This window comes from Fulmarus glacialis, unplaced genomic scaffold, assembly GCF_000690835.1.
Source record: "Fulmarus glacialis isolate BGI_N327 unplaced genomic scaffold, ASM69083v1 scaffold5750, whole genome shotgun sequence".
Lineage (NCBI taxonomy): Eukaryota > Metazoa > Chordata > Aves > Procellariiformes > Procellariidae > Fulmarus > Fulmarus glacialis.
The window spans coordinates 23796-44646 of record NW_009188226.1 but is presented as its reverse complement, the minus strand read 5'-3'; the positions used below and the strand labels follow the sequence as shown (position 1 = coordinate 44646).

Here is a 20851-nt window from a genome sequence, read left to right as displayed (position 1 = left end):
TTTCTCTATTTCCCACCTCTCCTACCCACCCCAAGAAAAGAGGAACAATATTTTTACCACCAAGATAACCAGCTCAGCAATAATTGGTAAGCTGCTTCAAATAAAACAGAACTGGCATTTTAATTGTACTTTGAAAGGTAAGGTCAGAATTCAAATTTTCAGTGACCTCATCATGTATCTTTTCTTTTATACTAGTGTTTGAGCATCTCTCAATTGGAGAATTCCTGTGGAAAAAGGGTTTTTTTCCCCTCCTTTTGGATAAGCAACTGAGAAGCAGCAGCACAAGTGGTTCATGAAAGCTTATAAATATTTGGAGCATAAGCAGGCAACACAAAGTTTTACATTTAACCACGTGGGCTCCAAATAAATAGCTGAAAATTGCTCTAATCATAGGTTTCAATATCAATCGGCCGATGATGGGATGCAGATCTTTCCAGAGAGGTCGGAACTCGATAGTTATTTCACTCTGCACTACTCAATCCCTAAACTCCCCTTTTTTTTTTTTTTTTTTTTTTGGAAATGTGTGCGTCCATAGAAGATGATTACATTATACAGCCTGAAAGTCCGAAACCAGGACTGGAAGACGGAGTACAGCAGAGAGCGGGGGCGTCCTCTCGACAGACGCAGTTCAGCCTCTTTGCCTCTAGATAATTTGTTATTGGAGGCTGGCTCGAATTTAAGACAGTAATGTTTCAGAAACACTTGGAAAAGCAAGCCAGCTGCAGGGAGGATATCGTTACAAATTGAGACACATGTTGTACAGGAATATCATTCTTTTCAAATACCAAAATCGTGTCTGGGGAAGTAAAGCCATGCAAATGAGTCAGAGGCAGGACCTCGGTCTGTAATGTGCTGAGGGCCTTCAACTTGCATTAGAGGCACCGAGCGCTGAGTGCGCACAGTACTGCACAGGATCAAGCCCAGATATTTAATTAGCTGTAATTTTCATGGTAGAAGCAAATTTTGAATAGTTGAGTGTTCTGCAAAATGTCAGAGGTTACTTCGATTCACGGCTCTCATGAGATGATCGCACACGCTTCCAAACACAACCTCTGGTCCCGGGAGTGAAATGCAGCTCATTATCAAAATAGTGTAAATAAGGTAATGATTAGTAGGCCTCAGCCGTGAGGCCTCGACTGATGGAGGCACCCAGGAACGTGCTTAACTTGCCTGTTTTGCTCTATGGGACCTAAAAATAGACAGGGAGAGACTCGGCAGGTAATCTGGAAGCAAAAAGTGCTTCAGAAAAGCTTGCTTGTCACAGTCTTATCTCCTGATTTCTTGCTCAAACAGCTGTGCTTCTGCTTTGCTTGAATCTCCCACTGCTTTTATAACAAGAATTTAATTTTATCTTAAAATCTATTGCTCACTGCTTGATTACGTTTAACTTTTTTGCAACCACAGTCCTCAAAAGTGTTTTGCTCCTTTCTGACCCACTTTCAGGTATTGCTCATAATACTGAGAAATAGTTTATAAGCTCCTCACGTTGTTCAGAGCTCTCCGCTCCACACTCAAGTTGGCCATGGTTGTTTCAGGGTCAAGCTTCACAAAGGCTATTAGGTGCTTAGCTCCTTATCAGATTTCAGCAGCAATCAGACACATACTGTCCAGGATCTCGGCCTCTGAATGTAAAGGCAATCGTTGTCTCCGATGATGTTTTTACAAGGGTGCCCGTCTGTTTTACTATGGTCTTTGTTGTTAGGGACTCTGTATTTAATCATGAATTGTGCTTTTTTTCCCCATAAACTTTCCCTGTGCCACTGACTTTGGTAGCTCGGCAGCACAAGAACAGATGGAGAGCTAGAGTCTCCCCCTATGCCTGTTTTACACTTAACACTTTTGAATGCAGCCAAATCTGCTTTGCACCAACTTAAATAAGAGGAGCAGTAGACCTGATATGTATGAAAGTGCCTGGTCAGTCTTTAAAGCCTGGCAAAGAATTATGAGTAACTCGTCGTTTCAACTTGAATGTGGGTTGTACCAGCTTAAGGAATGGCATGGAAAAGATGCTTATTTCAGTTCAAATAATATTCATTTCACAAGACAATTAAAACTAATAAGAGCAAGTAAGCACTGAAATCTCTGAAGTCAGTGGTCCCAGGTCCTGGGAGCTGTCAGGTAGGCTACAGCCTCCAGGAGCTGCAGGCTCTGCAAATTTCTGTGGGTCTGTCAATCGAGCTACAGCATTTTTTGCTGGCTGAAGTTCTGGCCCTGTGTTTTGTTTGCCAGCAGCCCTAGATGCTCACTACCTTTGCAAATCAGACCAGGTATAGTTATTTTCTAAATTAGGTTCAAGAATCAGATTTCATATTTGAAACATAAGCCCTAGGAGGTTTTATAGAAAGGCAGGAGCAACCCACCAGAAATCAGCACTCGTTCCTTTGATTCAAAGAGCGTGCAGTGATCTACGGCAGCGTACCACGAGCCTGCTATTTACTGCCACTGAGATGGAAGTTAGCGCTCCCACAACCCGGCAGCAAGATGTGGGAGCTGAAAGCCATTCTGGAACTATGTCATTTTATACTCCACCATTTTGAGAATTTTTTTTCTTTTTTTTTTTTTTTTCCTGGGAAATCCTTTTTCTGATTCAATATATCTGAGAAGCTACACAAGCCATTTTGAAACATAAGATCACACTGCTAGAGCCAGGCAGCTCTCAAGGGCAAAGCTTCAGTTCCAAGCAAATGTGTTTAAGGCTTTGTGGTGTTAACAGTCTCTTCTCTCCCCCTTCAGATAAACGGAAAATTTCTGTAGGCTCATAAGAAGCCAGGTGAAGGAAAACTTCTGAACCAGAAGAGTAGGTGTTAAGTGTACGAGTCCAATTACTCTGCTGATTTAAATTAGTTTAGCACCAGTGGAACTATATCCAGTTAAAATTAGCTAAGGCTCTGGCCCGTAGTGCTGTGTCAACAGAGATGATTAGCATAAAAATGTGTTTAAATATATAAAATCTGTTTTCAAGTATACCTTTAAGGTCAAATTCTATCCTGATCAGAGCGAGGAGGGTAGGGTAAGATGCTGGTAGATAGATGCTATAGTGACAGGGGAGCGATAAAAACTCTTAAGGCAGAAAGGGAGGTTAATAGCTATGCCCCTTGCCTCAGGAATCCTGACCAGAGCAGGAAATCTTGCGCTGGACCATTATGGGCAGGGGAGCTCACAGTGGGATATACATTACTTCTGCTCTGAACTGGAGCATTCTGCATGTTGTATATTTTTACGACTGCAATGTATGGACTAGACAGCTGGAGGTTTGGGCCTATAACTCAGCAGATACTGACCCCAGGACACACGGGTTGGCTCTGTAGGTGGCCATACTCCTACTATTTCCATTACTTCTGGGAGAAATTCTGCTGACACAAGCAGAAAAACTGCTTTCTGCCCCCAACACAGGATTAGTCAACACACACACACATACACACACACACAGAAGCTAGTTGTGAGTTTAGTGTGTGCCACTTAATTTTCTAATTTAGTTTACCATAACTATCCTGTTAAATCCAAGCAGACCTTAGTGTTTCCATTTATTTGCTTTAGGAAACCTTGACACCAAAACTGGAGAGTTAAAACTGATCCTGCCTGGATGTAAAGCATGTAAGCAAGCAACACTAACACTTATTTTAGAAACTCACGTTGCTCAAACTTGAAAAAGTAACACTCAATAGAATATTCTCCCTAGCTTCGTTCCTTTATCATAGTAGGACTTTGGCACCGAGACGTCTTTTGCTGGTTCTTCGAATTGCATCAAGCTAGAACAGCTTGACAGTCCACATCCTGATGGAGAGACTAAACTTTAACATCAAGGATTATGTTGCTGATTAGCACTTCCAATAATCAAGTAATTGGTACATTAAATAATCCAGAGTTTGGCGACTTGCCCAAAAAGGTCACGCTTGCATTGATTCCTTTTTAGAGTCCATGTTGCTATTACACAAATTCAATCTGTCTGTCCAGAACTCTAGCGTAAAAATATTTGGCTAATTTCCTTCTTTTCATACAATTTGATGGGAAATAAAATCCAGGAAAAGTTGCACATTAGGGCAATGTGTTCAGATTTTCCAATTAGGGTAGGTGGGGAGCAAGAGAGAAAAAGACAATTCTCTGGACCTTTTCTTCTCCTGGGTTAGCATGGCCAGTGCAATCAACACAAACCTCCAATGGCCCACGTCAACACAATTATTAGTGCAGCTCCTACCCTCTTTGTATTTTAGTAGAATTCCTATGAGGCTGGGAGTCTCTCATGAGGGATCCTCCCTGCAACCAGACTGCTGAAGGAGCAGAGTTTTACCTCTGCCCTTCCCCAGGCCCGGGCAGGGAACAGTGGAGGTCAGGGCTGCGGTGGAAGGGGCTGCACCGATGCTCTGCTCCCCCTGCTCATCCCCTCTGTACAGACACGGGCAGGCTCTGAGCCCTGTGCAGCCTTCACAGACAGACTCCTGGGAGACCAGAAATCTAACCAGCCCCCCTGCTCCTCTGGACTGGCTATTACCAGCACTAGTGAAAGGAGGGCTCTGCATGAAACCAAAGAGTCCTCACCTCAAATCAATCATCAGAGCTGCACAAATCACTTGCGCGTGCCTTGAGAGGCTCAAAACCCACCCACATTTCACTGAGGTACCCACTGGAATTAGATGGTTATCGCGCTGTTTATTTCCACAGAGTATTTTGGATATCCTCTTTCCGTTGAAGCACACAAGGATCCTGGTCTCATATCTCTTCTGCACAGAAGCTACTTCTTTTCTTTTTGTGGAGAAAGGAGGGGATGAACACAGACTGACTCATAACCATCACCATGCCATGCTATACTATTGCACAAACCCCAGAGGCACGGCAGACACCTAGGCTGGGCTTTTTAACTTTCAGTGTCTATGGGGACATCTATGTCTGCGCCAGTCACCCTAAGTTTCCTTCACAGCAGGGAGAAATAGGCACTCCTAGGGCACAATTCGTCTGAGCTGTCTTAGTTGTCGACTTCAGGATGAGCTCAGCTGTCTCTTTTAAGTGCCTGCTTCTCTAGGTTGATTTTAAAGAGAGTTTAGACAATTAGCTCATCTGTGTCTTCATTCCAGATGTCTATATTGGGTCAGATTAATCTTGCCTGGCAACCTGAAAACTTTCCTTGGTGAATGGGAAAATGGTTATTCCTGAGGATAACCATAGTGGCATTTACTGACATTTAGAGAATACAAAGAGCTGAGGACAATAACTGCGTGATAAAGCATCCTTCTTGTCTTTTCAATGCAGCTTGTTCAGTTTGCCCACTTTCTCTGTCAAATACTATCTGTGAAGTGATATATTGTATAATTGTGTCAACAGGCAAAAATACACCACTCAGTGAAGCCAGAACTCTTCTCTGAGTTTTAAGGCTTTAGCTCTGGATGATGCTAAACCCTTCTTGGGACCAGGACCTTGGAAAGGTGGCATTACTGCAGCCTGGATGGTCTGGGCAAGCATAAATAGATGCTAAGAACGAGCCTGTCTTTGACTACACTATCAGCGCACAAATATGCAAGTCTCCTAGCACTGGCATGAAACAAACCACAGCCATGGGGAGCTTGAGCAAGGTGGGAAAGGACGGGTTAACCACAGCTCTCCTAGAATTAAATAAAAGGGATACAGTCAAATAGTGGCCTTCTCAATAGATCAAATCATGACCCCTAGGTAAAAGCATGTGTACATTTATGAAGAGACAATCTTTCAGGCTCCAAAGGTGGCACACTGGGGTTTGCAATAAAGATCTCGCTGCTGAGAGAGACATATAGTCCATCCATACCTCAGGGGTAGGTAGGGGGATATCCTACCCTATTATAGCAGGGCCTAGGAGTGTGTAAAGATTTTAAATATTCATTTGACTTCTGAGTCATTGTATATGTTGGTTATCAGTCCAAGAAAGTTATAATTGTCCCCTGTTCTTACAAATGTATTTTTTAAATGTGTCAGCACATGCCGAGAGCAAAGAATAATGGTTCTGTTCCACTGAAGAAAGTAAATAAATACTGTTTGTGATCAAGGGAAGTAACATATCCGGCACTGCAGCCAGCACGGGGAACGCAGCGTTAACAAATAAAAAGGGAGTCCTGTCTATACTGCGGTATCTTTGATGGTGCAATTAGCCTGCACTGATGGAGCAGGGAGATGTTGCAATGGCCCAGATTCCACAGCCTGTGCTGCTATCTACGGTTGTAGGTGCCAAGCCCTTCAAGGCAAAATTCGTATTGCACTGCTGCAGTCACTATTTGTGCTACCAGGGACAGGGATTTACTGGAGGCTACAGAATATTCCATGGATTGTAATGAAATCTGGCATGTCATCAAGCCACATCCGGCAAACCGTCAGTATTTTACTGCTGAACAGATTTCTTGCAACACCCACTATTTTCCCTTTTCCTGAAAGAAGCTCTCCACGCTTGTGAATCTAAACAAATGCAATTACATTTGTTTCTTGCTCACAGGTTTGAAGCAACAGACACGTATTAAACTAACAGTTTTACAAAGGCGCTGTTTTATCAGAGGGATTCAGTAGGCTGGGAATAGGGAATGAAGGGCAGGGGGTTTCTGCCTCTGGAGCATTGTCCTTTGACAAGCCATGGTTGTTGGTGGACTTACCCATATCTCTGCCTTGCTTTGCAGCCCTACCAGAAACCACGCACATAAAACAACCGCAGGGCTGGGGGAAACATCAACTGCTGTTCTAAGGTGGGAGACTTGCACCAAAAGCGGATACCTCAGGTAAGAGAGTAAAGCCCCATGGCACAGGTCTTGCTGAGATAAGCTACAGCAGGCAGGTCACAAACAGCAGGCAGTCCCTAAGCACCGATACCCAAGGAAGGAAACCTCAGGGAGAGGGGGTTTGCTCCCCAGAGAACAGCCCGGCTGAAAGCCAGGGTGTGGTCTGGAGGCAGACCAAAATAAGATGGTTGGAGATGACCATTTGGTAAGTCAATTGGATCTGAGCTAGCAGGAAGCAGCTGGGTCATCCTGGTCTATGCTATGCTGTAGGGTAATTTCAATCATCATGATGAAGGCTTGAGTTGCTGTGTAACTCAGCTGGAATAAGTAAGCAGATTAATGGCCCAGACCTGAACCATAGCCTCGGCAGAAAACCACTGTCTTTGACATACACAACACAATAATTTCACAGCCAGCACCATCATGAAATGTTCTGTGAGCAAAAGTGTAATGAGGCTGCTGATGGATGGAGTACTGACAAGTACAGATGCAATACAACACGAAGAACAATATTAAAACATAAATACCAATAGTTTTCTGAAAGTGCTAATAAATCCGGATCTGTATCTTGTTTCACAAAGGCCAGATCCACACGAGTTTGACCTCATACCTGAAAATACTCTTTCTACTCACACAGAAGGCAGTAGTGATTACACAAACCTTTACTTATTCTGATTTCGAATTCGGAGACACCTCCTTTTCAATGGTGGCTCCAGATCCTCTGGCCCTGTGCTGAGTATTGGCGTTGAGATAATGCACGGTGCGATAGCAGTCTTTTCTGCTGGTTTTGGCACAGGCTGGATCACGCAACCTGTCTTGGGCAGCATCCGCAAAGCATACGCATGGTCCTCATCTGCTGGATTGTTAAGGTTCGGGTCCTGTTTGTCTCCCCCAGCAAGGGGCTCTTCCCCAGTCTTCTTGCCAGCATCTCCCTCAAGGTGGCAGTTTGATGCACAGTTGTTCTCCTTAACGGACTCCAGCTCGCTCACCGCCAGCTCCTCCGGGGGCTGGGACTTTTTCAGCTCCTGGGGTGGCTCCGGGTTCTTGGAACCCTCCGTGCTCTTTGTGCCATTCACAATGACGTTGCACACCGCTGCACCAGCTTCCAGTCCCGGTGTGCCAGAGGCCAAGGAGACGGGACAGCAGTGAGCTCCGTCACTGCACGGTAACGTTTTTGAGTCAACTGGGCTGCAGTTGTCCCTGCAGTCACTGCAGTTCCTTTTGTCTGAGCTACCAAAAGCCAAATTTACAACACTGTTAGGTTCACGTTCAACTTTCACTTGGGCGTGTAAAGCCCTGTGGATAACATTGTGCAGCCTAGACCGGTGGCCTACTGTTAGGTCTATCACACCGTCCTGTGGACCCTGTAGTACACTGGGGAAACCAAATTTACTGTTCACTGGACTACTAGGTCTGACAGTCAAGTCAACAACTTCATTTTTACTGTGCTCCTGAAGCACTTGAGCTTGATTTAGGGACTGGCCTGAGCAGCTCGGTGACGAGTCAGAGGATTTAGATGATCCTTGCTTTGACTCTCGAGGGGATGAAGAGCTATTGGTTGGCTTTGCCCCAGGCGTCTCGCTGGAGGTACTCGGAATGAAGCTTTCGCCGTTGCTGGAGAAGCCATTGGGGGGTTTGGAGTCGTTAATGTGAGGGATGGGGATGGGGATGGGGATGGGGACAGGCAAGGGGACAATCACAGGATATGGCACGAGTAGAGTCGGGGGTGGCACCAGCGGGGCAAGGGATGGCAATCCAAAGTTCATCATCTGTGGCATAGGCATAGGACCATTTGGCATCATGCTGACAGGGGGAAAGGGAAGACTGGGCAAAGGAGCTCCGGGAGGGGGAGGCGGCAACAAGCCTGGAGGATTCCCAGGCATGGTAGGTGTTGTGGGGGGATGGATGTGAGGGGAAAGCATCGGCCTGTGCATGGGGCTAGAGGTGGGACCCATATTTCTGGGACCACCTGGTGGGGGACCGATTCCAGGAATCATTGGATTTGACAGAGGGCTGTTAGGATTTGAGGCATGGTGCGGCGGCCCACGAATAAATGGTGGACGGATTTGCTGCATAATTTGCTGTTCCATGAATATGGGCAGAGGAACTGGCCCACGGTTTGTCATCACCATGGGAGGACTGCGAGGTGGGACACCAATTGGAGGCACAATGCTAGCAGGTGGCTGGACAGAAACGGGTGGAATATTTGGATTCTCACTGATGGGAATAGATTTGGGAACTGGCGTGGGGATTTTAGTGACAGAGCAGTTGGCAGTGTCAGATGGAGAGGCAGTGGTAGACGCTGATGGTCCAGGACCTTGAATTTGGCCAGCTGCAGACGCTGGGGATGGGGCTTTTCTCCGAGCATCTGCTAGCGGTATATTCCAAGAATCTGGAGTCAGCAGCTGCACCCCAGTGCCTTCTGCTTTATTTTCAACTGGAGGATGTAATGTACTGCACAGTCCAGCTGGAAGATTGGCCTGTGTCTCTTTGTAGAAAATGTCCATTTTGTACTGATTGAGACATTTTGCACTGCAGAACTGAAGCCTTCTTTCCCCGTCCCCAAAATCCAGATACTCTTTTGTGTGTCTTATGTGCTTACACCAGTCACATACCTACAACACAGTAATAAAATCAAATCAGGTAAGAAAAGCAATCTTCTCTTCATAGTGTTATTTCAAAAGTCATTTTTCAGTTGCTTTCTAAATATGCACGTTATTTTTCTAGCAGAAAAAAAATTGTTACGTTTGTGAAAACTATGCTTTTTTAATTCCACTCCCTTTTCTGGCTCCCATGATCTCAATTCTACCTTATACAGTACATTATATATCTTAAACCCATACCACAGAGAAGAATCCTCAGCTGGCATAAACTGTTATAACACACATATGTAAGTATACAAAAACTGTATGAGTATGGCTGTGATTACTCCTCAGTGGTAATTTAAGCACACCTGTACCGCCTGGGATGCCATGCTACACAAGAAGTATGGTAATTGGAAAAGGACTCAGAAAGTTGCTGGAAATGAATGCAAATCATTTCTGCTAAGCTGCAGCACACTGTAACATTCAGTATTCTATTAAGAGTATCAAATAGTAAGTTGGAAAGGGTGTGGTATTTTAAAATGGTGTCATGAAGCAAAAAGCATCATTCATCCTTTGCCCTTCATTCCAAGGAGAAACTTGGATATAGTCAGGACATTTGTGTGAGGTTCGAATAGTCCCAATTCGTGATGTTTCGGCAAGCTGGAATTATTTTCTGAGCTGTTTGCCCACTCTTGTGTACGAGTCAGTTTGAGTAAAACTTCTTGGCAAGCAAGGGCCTATTTAGCAACTTTTCAAATACTATGGCAAAAAGTTTGCATTGCAGGCTCATTTTTGTTTTGTTTCTCTGCTTTCCATTTAATCCATTTCTGTGTTACTATTGGTGTGGTGAAGGCATATCCAATTTTTTTTAAAGTAAGGCTGCAGAACTAATTAAGCTGTGAAAGGTTTTCCCAGTTGTAAACCACTAGACACCAAAGTTCAAAAAAATAGTCATTCTAGGCTTCAGAATCCATTACTTCAGAGAAATTATTGTGATTTCATTAACACATTAATTTTGCAACACCAACAGCTCTCACAGATGGTGAAGACATGATCTACAATTCAAATATGACTCTTGTTTGCACAAATGCCTTTCCTTCATATGGCACTTTAAACAAGAATTAATATGAGTAATCTTGCCATAGCTATAAACAGATAAACAGATGTCAGATTTTTCAGTGCCTTACTTTTTTGACAGAATTTTACACACACAAAAAAACCATTTTTGTCATTTACATTAGTTCTCAAAATACTCCGTTGACAGAGATTTTTGGTGCTTTCTATCAGCGTGTTGAGGCTATGACCATGTCAGTATACATCCCGGTATTGTTTGTTCTGCCTTTTCCAAAGAGCCTATATTAGCTTGTTTTGAAATGACTATATCTTTTGTACAAAAAAAAAAAAAAAAAAGAATATGATTGTGAAAAGACTGCGTTAAAAGGATAATTAATTTTAATAACTATTGGCCATATAAACAATTCCAAACAACATATGTCGGGCATCTGATTACCCATCTCATTTAACTCTCAGCTTTCCTTTAATATAAACAGTGGTGACATTTTTGAGTTTTCAGTAATATATCTTTTTTATACATATATACATATATATATATACACACACACACACACGCCCCCTATACACTATGGCTGTTAGCCTGTTTATTTTAACTCTGCAACCTTTTCGTTATCCAGTCGGGTTGCTATTTGATTCCCTCTCCTGCCTCCCCACCCCATTCACACACTCGCACACACACTCCCTCTCTCTACCATGAAGTTTTTATCCCAACATTTAAATCAAACTAAATAATCACTTGAGAAGTAGCAACTATTAAGTCACCCCTGAAGTTTGGGAATGCAGGGCCCAAGTTTTTAGCTTGGGCACACGGACACAGCGCCACGTGAGATAAAGCAGAGGGGGTGCTGGTGCTGCTCGACACGTGCGGCATTAGGACGGGCATATTTCCAGCACGATGCCCCACGCAAGGAAGAAAATTTCCTGGTACATTGCAAACAGGGCCAGCCCTGCATTGAACACACACTGACGATGCGGCGCCCTAAAAAACGTGGACAAAAAGGCTGTCAAGCGCACAGAAGAGTCGAGATAAACGCCTCCGCTGCTATGGCACATGCATCCTCCCACGGTGTAGGGCGGATGGGAAGCTGGAGTGCACGGAGGAAGGCAAAGCAGGGGCACCCCCACTTCCAAGGGCCCCCCCCGAGGCATCGGCTCTCTCTCTGCTCCCTGCAGGAAAGCTCAGCAGCCATCGCAGACAGCACCGGAGCTGGGCAACCCCTCGCCGCAAATAGTGCAAACACGCAGCGGTGGGCACTGAACCATCCCGGGTATTTGGCATGGGTGTGGGTTTTGCCACCCACCTGGCAAGCCAACACAGGATGATCTAATGGAAACACCTTATAATTGACCTCCTGAAATTTTCTGACTTGCCACTGTTTTCCAAGCAGACAAAAGGGGAATTTGTGAGTCTACACCGTGAATTAATAAGGTACTATTTAACTCAGTAAAGCTGCTGAATTTACCTTCAAGTCATTTTTGATCGAGAGCTCACTGCTGTAGCCACAAAATGCTATCTTTTGCATGTATGGAATCAGGATGTAAACCACTGAGCTCCTTCTGCCACTTGCAGGGGATGTTCTTGCCCCAAGGGCTGTGCAAAGAGGTAGGGGGTCTCCACATGTACCCCAAGAGCCGCACAAAGAGGTACCAGGAGCTCCCAGCTGGCTCCCGAGGAAGGCTATAGGAAGCATGAAGCCCACCCCAGCCCATCACCCACCAAAACAGTGTCTGCTTGCAGGGGAAAGACGAGGAGGAGACTGGTTCTGGAGGTGCTGCTGCAAGGGATGGGGCAGGACTCCAGATGCAGCTGGTTCCCTGATTTAGTCCTGGGATGGTCAGCTAAGACTTGGCCTTCCTTCAGGGCAAAGGAAGCAAACCAACTTGTAAGCCTGCTGCCAAAGAAGCACCTGAGAAATATGAGAGAGTAAAGCCAGCCTCCTTATCTTTCTAGGAAGACCCCTCTCAGTGACTTTAATTAAACAGACTGAAAGAAAAATACAGCCCCAAAAAAACTTGTGGCATCTTTTTTAATAATTTAATTTTATTAGTTATCTGTTGAAAAATTCACTGAAATACTTTAGTGTTTTATTGCTGTATTGATTTGTTTATCTCAAGTGGGCTCCTATGTCACCCCTAGCTAAACAAATATTTTCTCTTCCTCAGTAAAATATTTAGAAATCCCGCTTAGAAATTCTCTACTGATTTCTCCTGTTTTCAATAATTCACTGAGGTATAAGAAACTCTGAAGTCTGCCTGTCTCACTCACATATTGATCACAGACCGTTCTATGTATTCTATCACTAGATAAAATTAATTAAAGCCACAGAAATTAAATGCAGCGATTCTGTTCCTCTGAACATCCTGGATGGACCAAATATCTAATCATTATCTCACTGATTTTATGCAACATCTCAAAGTGTTAACGTCAGTTAGAAAAGCCTATCTACTACATCCATGTATTTAATTATTTTCTTTCTTTCTTTCTTTCTTTCTTTCTATCTATCTATCTATCTAAGCAATCAGTCTATGCTGCTTATTTAAGACACAAATATAAAATGTGCATGTCATACGCAGGTAATATGACACCATACAATACCATACTAAAAGGCAGAAAAACAGTCCCTACGATGAGGAGGAAATTACTGGAGGAGAAAAAATGTCACTTAAGAATTAATGAATCAAGTATGTCTTACAGGATTGATCATTTAAGATGAGGTCAATGAATTTATGATACAAATGGCTATATCACTAGAGGTAATAAAATGGAGCAATATCATTCATTTTACGTCTAACTAATGATGTGCTCAGAGTAATTACAGACTTCTTCTAAAAGCCTACACTGATTAGTTCAGATGTGATAGGTGAAACATATATATCTTTCCGTTCAATAAAATAACATTTTCTTATCTGTAAAACACACAGCCAATGTCTTATTTTTTTAAGTACTTGCATTCTGTACAGAACATCGTCATTCTTCACAACCAGCTCAAAACCTCTCTGTTCATTTATACCTCCTGCTTCCCTTTTCCTGCCTCATCCTTTCCCTTCACCGTACAACCTAGAGAAGAGCTAAACTGTTGCAGAGTGCTTGTTAACGCTGTGCATCGGATGTGGTAGTGCTTACACATGGGAGTAGCTCCTCAGGTTTCAGTGGGATTAGTCACGAGAGTTAATGCTGTGGGATCACATTGGGAGGGTCTGACCCAACACCCGTGGAAAATGATGGAGAGACTCCTCTTTAATGCCATCAGCCGGCTTTGGGTTTGATGCTTAATGCCGGCCTCAGCTCACCCTGGAGTCGGCAGGAGCCTTGCCCCTGACCTCAACAGGAGCAGAAGCATGGCTGGGGATTTTGGAAGGAACTGCGGCAGAAAATCCTATAGCACAAGTTAACAAAAGGAATACATGGGAAGAAAATAAATGCCATGAGGTCGAGTTTCAGACATTTCCTAACAAAGATAGGCAAAGCAACCATTTTGTACATTTCTACCCAAAAGGAGATGGAACCGGTAGCGGTGTGACTGACAAGGAGCGTGAACATTTCTGAGATAAAGGGTCAGACCTTGCAAGGTGCCAACAGATCCCCTACGCACCTTCACTTCCCTTGGAAAATACTCCTAGGACCGCTCTTGGGCAAGCATACTTCACACCGTGAATGCCAGAACACAAACCCTGAATGACAGAAAGATCAGTAATAAGATAACTGCCTATCTCATTCAGCTGTAACGCAACAACCCTCAAGAAGATTAAATTTACCTAACTGGGGCATGTCCAACACTAAACAACAGAATGAACATTTCCTTCAGTAGATTTAATGTATTTATATTTTAGTGGCGGGTTGCCAGTGTGCTACTTATAAGCTCAATGACTTGATATCATTCATCCGCTTTCCTGTGAAACACGCAGCAATCTACACCAAGAGACGACTCAGAAGACACTGCATCAGCAGAAACACTACTCGCACCCGATATGGGAACACCGAGGAAGCCAGGACCGAGGGATCCTGTAACGCTCGGACTTCTCTAACACAAAGAGGGGAAAAAAGCCATTCCTGTTGGCATCCATATCTTTATTTCTATACAAACGTCCAAAGCGGAGTCCAGACGTGGCCACGAGCTTGCCCCACGGGCACAACACAGGCATCCTGCTGCGCTTAAAAGGGCCACGCTTGGGCTTTAGGCACAGGGTAGTTAATACTTTAATAGGCTGTCAAATGCAGGCACAAAGTTCATCCATTAGTGCAGTCCACCACTAACCTCTGAGTGATAATCTAGTATCAGACACTACTTCATTAAGAAATACATTTGCTAAAATCTGTCTGCGGAGGTATTTATATCAGCCCGAGAGAAACCAGGAACGACTAACGTGCAAACACCACCTCCGCGATGAAGGAGAGCCTGTGCCTTATACACAGCACTTTGGCCTAGTATCAGCTCCCTGGTAAAGCTTAGCGAGAGGACAGAAAGGGATGACTAGGGCAAAGACAGTCCCTTTTCAGCTTCTCCAGAACCAGAGAGTGACTAACAAAGCTCCTCTCCTTGCTCAGGAGAACGCCGTCGTGGGACACCTTGCACAAGGGAGGGCTGCAACACATCCTGAGGACCAGGCTCTTATCAAAGATGCCGAAACATGGGACTGAAGATTATCAAAGCCTTGCTTCCTGGCATAAAATCCATGTATTCAGCTTTGCTGAGTAGTCTCTACTCCCTTTTCCCACTGTGGTATCCAACTGCTGTCTCTTCATATACGCTCAGGCATATGTTCTGGCTTCATGGACGCCACTGCACATTTCCGATATTCTGTCCCTGGTTGCCTTTCCTTTTAGCCCAGACTGTGTCCCAAGCCCTTCCCTGCAGTTTCCAACCCTGCCACCCACCCAGGATGTGCGAGGCGTGGAGGCAGAAGCTCCCACACCACTCCAAAAGCCGCAAGGCGAGGAGGCAACCCCCCTCCCGCTGCACACGCTTCTGCCTTGCAGCCAAGCGAGAACCCGACACACCAGCCATATGTTTTTCAGCAAGGGCTCAAGTTTTTTGAAGCCTGCCAAACTTTGGACGCGGCAGCAATCTAGAAATTAGGAAGTGGCTTGAAACGCACATACAGAGGTTTCTAGTAAACAGCCAAATGAGTCACAGCTAATGCTTTTACACGCAGCTCAGTCAGACCCTTTGCAGATCACCCAGCGGCCGCCGCAGCATGGACACCAAGGCACCTTGCCACCTGGGCCCCCTCGCAAGGCAGTGAAGCACTCCCAGCAGGACACCAGGGGAAAATTCAGTCTGTCAGAAGGAAAGAAACCTAGATGTGTGTGTCCTGAAGGACTATATGCCTAATTATCTTTAAAGGGCAAATGAGGGTTAAACCTCTCTCAGCTGTCCTCGCCAGCTCCCCCAGCTTGTTGGGCAACGTGGCTGCCTGCTCCCTCCCTTCTTTCCTCCGTTTATCCACCACCAAGGCTCCTCTTTGGAGCAGGTCACCTAAAAGGTAATGGTAATTTCTAAACAAATCCCCTCATAGATCCCGCCCATTGTGCTAAATCCTGCATACAGCCCCATCTCTGCAGTCTGTTGCTTGGCCAAGGACGGAGAAACTTTGGGGCAAGAGCTGTACCTCGAGTGTTAACGTATTCAGCACTTGTGAGCGTTGGCCCCAGTGGGGCTCTGGGTTGGACTGACCTCTCCTGCAAACAGCAACAGTCTCTTCACTCCCTGCCCCGCTCACCTCCCAGGGGGTCCGCCCACAGAGCTGCCCCTGGGGAAGCAAAGCCCCTGCCAGGTTGGGTTAGCACACAAACACGCGGCAATTTGTTTGACGTAAAAATTGTTCCAAGGCACTGGAGTTCCCTTTTAGCATTTTCTGACTCAGAAGAAAGATGAATATTAAGAACTGCAAAGTAGGCACCCAAGCTGATTGGGAAGATCTGCAGAAGGACATAGCCGTGCTCCGCTCAGATGCGTGGGGTCAGAGTGAGGAAGAGACAACGGCAAATGACAAACTTCTTTGAGAGGTTAGCGATAATCAGCATAATGGAATTGAAATTCATAATTTAAAGGCTTTTTTGTTTATCCTGATGCTGTTATGCTGTTGTGCTTTCTTCCCAGCTAATTGAGTTATCACAAAAGGTATTCAGCTGCCAGCACCCTGCACCAAATAATGGAGTGGGCACAGCCTCGCTAGAAGCTGCACAACGCACCGTTGCTCACCAAGATGTCCCACGTTTCCCTGCCCAATACTCCCCCAAAACGCCCACTCTGGACCTGTTCACGCTTCCTCTTGGGAGGGACTGGGTAGCCCGGGGCATAACTGCTGCCTGAGCAGGGTACACAGGGGTCTGCATGTCCACACCGCAGCCACTGCACACTGGCCCATGGGGTAGGGGGGCTTTGGTCTGGGGGTCCCTGGCAGGGATGCAGACTGTCCCCAAAGGGAGAGGGCAGTTCACAGCATCTACTTTCAAGATGACTGTAACCAAGACCCCGCCTCAGCTGTCGTGATTGGGAATTGATGCCCTTTCACTATCAAATGTCAAACAATACTAGTAACAGGCATAATCCAAAGTGTGGCTCTAAGCAGTTATCCAACCTCGATCACCATTTCCAATGTGCTTACTGCAAGACATCCAGCATGTTTATTGTGGCAGGATTTTTCTGTCCAAGATGGCTCGTGATAATTTTTTATAATGATCATTCCACTTGAATGGAGTGATTATTATAAAAAGTAAATAAAAAAAAATCATTCCAGCTGAAACCTGCTGCGAAGGAAGCCTGAGGCAGGCTCTAACACACTGTGAATGTGGTTATAATACAGCTCGTAGCGATGCTAGGTGTGAAGGAAAACAGATTTTTACAATGTTTGGAGCTTTGTGCAAAAACAGTTGACAAAACAGAACACTGCAGTCGCCTACTACAACTTAAAACTGTCCTGTGACTAGTTTCTCTCTGTTTAAAAGAGACCAAAGCTTGCCTGCTTACTTGCTTTTCCCTTCCCTGATGAAACCCTCCTAAACTTCTTGTCCTCCCGAAAATCTTTACCACCGTGTTTTGAGGAGCAAATGCTGATTTTATGTCATTTAAATGCAAGACCCACTCTGTCTCCATTTTTCATCCTAATTATGCAAAAGTCTAAGCTACACGAAGCATAAGGAGAAAATAGAGCTATTCGGTAATTAATGGCTAATGACAAATTGATTTCATTTTTTGAATCATTGCAGTTGTCATCTGTGGTATTTAAAACACAGTCTTTTCAAAGCCCTTGCGTTCCTTTGTGTTGGGGGGCTTTTTGATGTTCCCAGCCAAAAGCAACGAATGTTAAGTTATGCTAATGCCCAGTGGAAATCCAGGTTGGGTCTTGTTTCATCAGAGTGGCTACATATTTGATTTTGTATATAAACAGCTGAGCTCCGTGTTTTCAGCTTCAGTCTGAGGCTTTGAAACCACAGGAGGAACTTCGGATCTGAAACCGCTGGTGAAGCTCACAATATGGTGGGCGAAACTTCAGGGAAAATGAATGTCATGTGAGGTGGGGCATGCCAAGAAGGAAGTTCTTCTCCCCAGAAACCTTCCTGGCTGAAATAACACAGAATGGGACAATAACAGCATTTAAACCTTAAAATCCTTAATGTGTGGTTTTTACACTTGTAGCATACAAGAGCTGATGACAGGGCTGTTTCAGTACTGGCTAAGGCCACCACTCCAGCAGTGACAGAAGTCCTAAATAAAAATAAGATGATGCAGAAGATGAAAAGAGGGCAAGAGTGGGAGAGAGAGGCGGGGTGGGTTACATACCCTCAGGAGGACAGACAACCTGTCTCACCGAGACTCACATTGCAGAAATGCCTGAAGAACACCTAAGCCTGAATGCCCTTTCCAAGGGTAATGCAGGCCCCAAGACACCTCATCCCACTGTGAGTCCATTGGCCTTTGAACATAACTATGTCATACAAGAGACTGTGGGGCAGAGCAAACCCCAGCTTAAGCCATCGAGTCCCACGTTCAACTCTCCAGCTCCCATCAAACCTCAAGCTCATCAGATGGCTGCCACAGATCTGCAAGCAGCAGCCCAGCATTTGCATGGTGTTGTGCCCACACAAAAAGGCCAAGAGGCAGTTCCTTTTCCAGACTTAACCTGGTCTGACAGGAGACCATTCAAGTGTGTGTGTCTGTAGCCTCCTTCTTGGTGAGCCTAATTCGAGGGTAGGGATCTGTGGAGTCAACTGAGTATCTGCATCATGCTCCTCATGGCCCTTAGCTCGTGGGTAGCAGTGGGAGAAGCCAGCTTGGCAGACCAGTGGCACAGACATATTTGCTGGTCAGGCAAGCAGTTCGATTTGGGTTATGTGGGCGTTGGTCACCTTGATGTCTGACACTTGATTTCCAGGCCAAGACTGCCTATGATGTGCATTCTCGAATTCCCCTGGTCCTGAAATGATCTGGGGAAAAACTGAGCGGCCAGAAGCAAGAACTACATCGAGTAGGTGAAGCTGGGAGTCTCAGTGAACTACAGTATGTGCTTTTCCACAGCAGAAGGTTTTGCTTTATGATCCTTAAGCTGTTAGTGCCACAGTGAGAGCTTCGCTTCTTCCTAAAGGTGACACGAATGTACCTCCTCAATCCGCTGCCACTAAAGCCGTGCAAAGTATCGGCAGTGAGAAGCATTGTAAACACCTTGAGAACAGGACAAGAACTGTCTGCTTTGAATATTCAGGAAGCCAAAAGAAAGAAAACACAGCTAGCAGCTGGAAAAACATTTCTGGGGCTTAGACGTACTTCCTCACAGTGTCCAGTGCCTGCCATCTCTTTGGGGCAGCAGGGGAAGGCTGAACGAGGAAATCCCCCTCCTTCCTCTCCCTCAGAGAGTGGAAATGCATTTCTTTCCTCATGGGGACATTCACCTCCATGTCCTTGGAGAACCTTCTGCACAGTTCACATTTTCACATGCTCAGCTACAGGAGGCAGCAGAGCAGCTTCTCCATCCCTGGGGCGCCCAAGCCGCAGGGACTCACCAGTGCCTGGGCTGAGAACCACTGCCAGCCCCCCTTCAGGGGACAGACGAGAGGGCCAGCGCCACTGCCATGCCAGGAGCTCCTCGCTCCTATGCAGGGGCTGCAGAGACCCTGCTCCTCAGGAGAACAGGACCAAACATCAGCCACAGGTTTCTTCTGCAGAGCAGCTGTCAACCAGTGCACTAAGGAAAGAGAGCCTGTATGCGCCAGGCTTTGCAGCACTCCCTGCATCCAGCCCCAGCAATCAGGAAAAGAAAGGGAAATTGAGAGCAATTAACACTGTAAATGTTTCCATCAAATTCTTTTGAGAATTACGAATGCTGTTAAGCACAGGAAAACTTAAAGGTAAAAGAGGAAAGGGGCACTTTATTAGCCTCAAATAGCATCTCACTTACTGAGTGACCAAAATACCTCCAAATGAGAAATCTTCACCCTTGACAATCTCATGATACCAAGTCTGCAGACAACTTCAGAAGCCAAATGAAGATTTATATTCTCTAATTAATTAACTTTTTTATTTGGTACCTGAATAAACATGTTCACCCTTTTTTTCTGAACAAAACTTTATTCTGGTCATATAGCAAAGTCACATTGTGAGATGGAAAATAACCCATGTGGCTTATCTGTCTAGAATTTATATCTAGTAATATCTAATATGTATGTTTTCTCCAATATATTTTCTTTTTAATATTCAAGAGAATATAAAAATAACAATAAAACCCCCTCCATTATGTTTCCAGTGGCTCATAGGTTGGTTGACAGGGCTATAAATGTAATAATGAGGAGGTTTGAGGGGCAGGTTAACGTTTTTTGCTAATACATGATGCTTTTAGCCTAAGGCATTGCTGGAGGCCAGTGCCACTTCACCTGGACCAAAATCACCATTGAACAGCCATTAAATCTCTCAGACTTAAATGTAGTATTACTGGGCCTAGAGAATATTACTGTAATCCAGATTTGAAATATCATTAGTCTGTAGAATAGCAAATAGGAATGCAATCTGAAACTTTGAGAGATCTTTATTTACCTGTAATGAAGGGTTCTAAGTCCAATTCTTCCTCTCACCTATGCCATTTTACAGTGGCATAACTCTCACAGATTTTTGTGTTGTTTTGTCTGATTTATGCTTGTACAGGCAAGAAGCTTACAGAAAAGAAGTCTCTGGGTGCTTTGGAATATATATATATATGGTTTTTTTCCACCTATCCATATAGGTCAGGGATTTTCAGCCCTTATTATTACATGATAATCTTTATCATGCAATAATATTTACAGGCCAGGACCCATTACGCTATGTGCTCTAACATATACATGGCCATAGCGTGGGCTGCAGCAGAACTGGCTGGGTCTCACAGTCTACCTGGGGCAGACTCCCCGCACACATTTCCCCACCTTTCCCAAACATATAAAATCCTTGAGGGACTGCATCAGCTGCTTACTTGGAAAAATAATGTTAGGGAAAG

General features: G+C 44.9%; 1 protein-coding gene across 1 annotated transcript in view; it reads right to left on the bottom strand.

Annotated features, from left to right (window-relative positions):
- SOBP (sine oculis binding protein homolog (Drosophila)) overlaps positions 1-20851 on the bottom strand; it is a gene marked incomplete at its 5' end in the record, with an annotated part of 52652 nt that overhangs the window by 9064 nt on the left and 22737 nt on the right. The window contains one exon of the mRNA XM_009577756.1: positions 7389-9343. Within this exon, the coding sequence (XP_009576051.1) occupies positions 7391-9343 (1953 nt within the window). The remainder of the gene's footprint in view (positions 1-7388; positions 9344-20851) is intronic.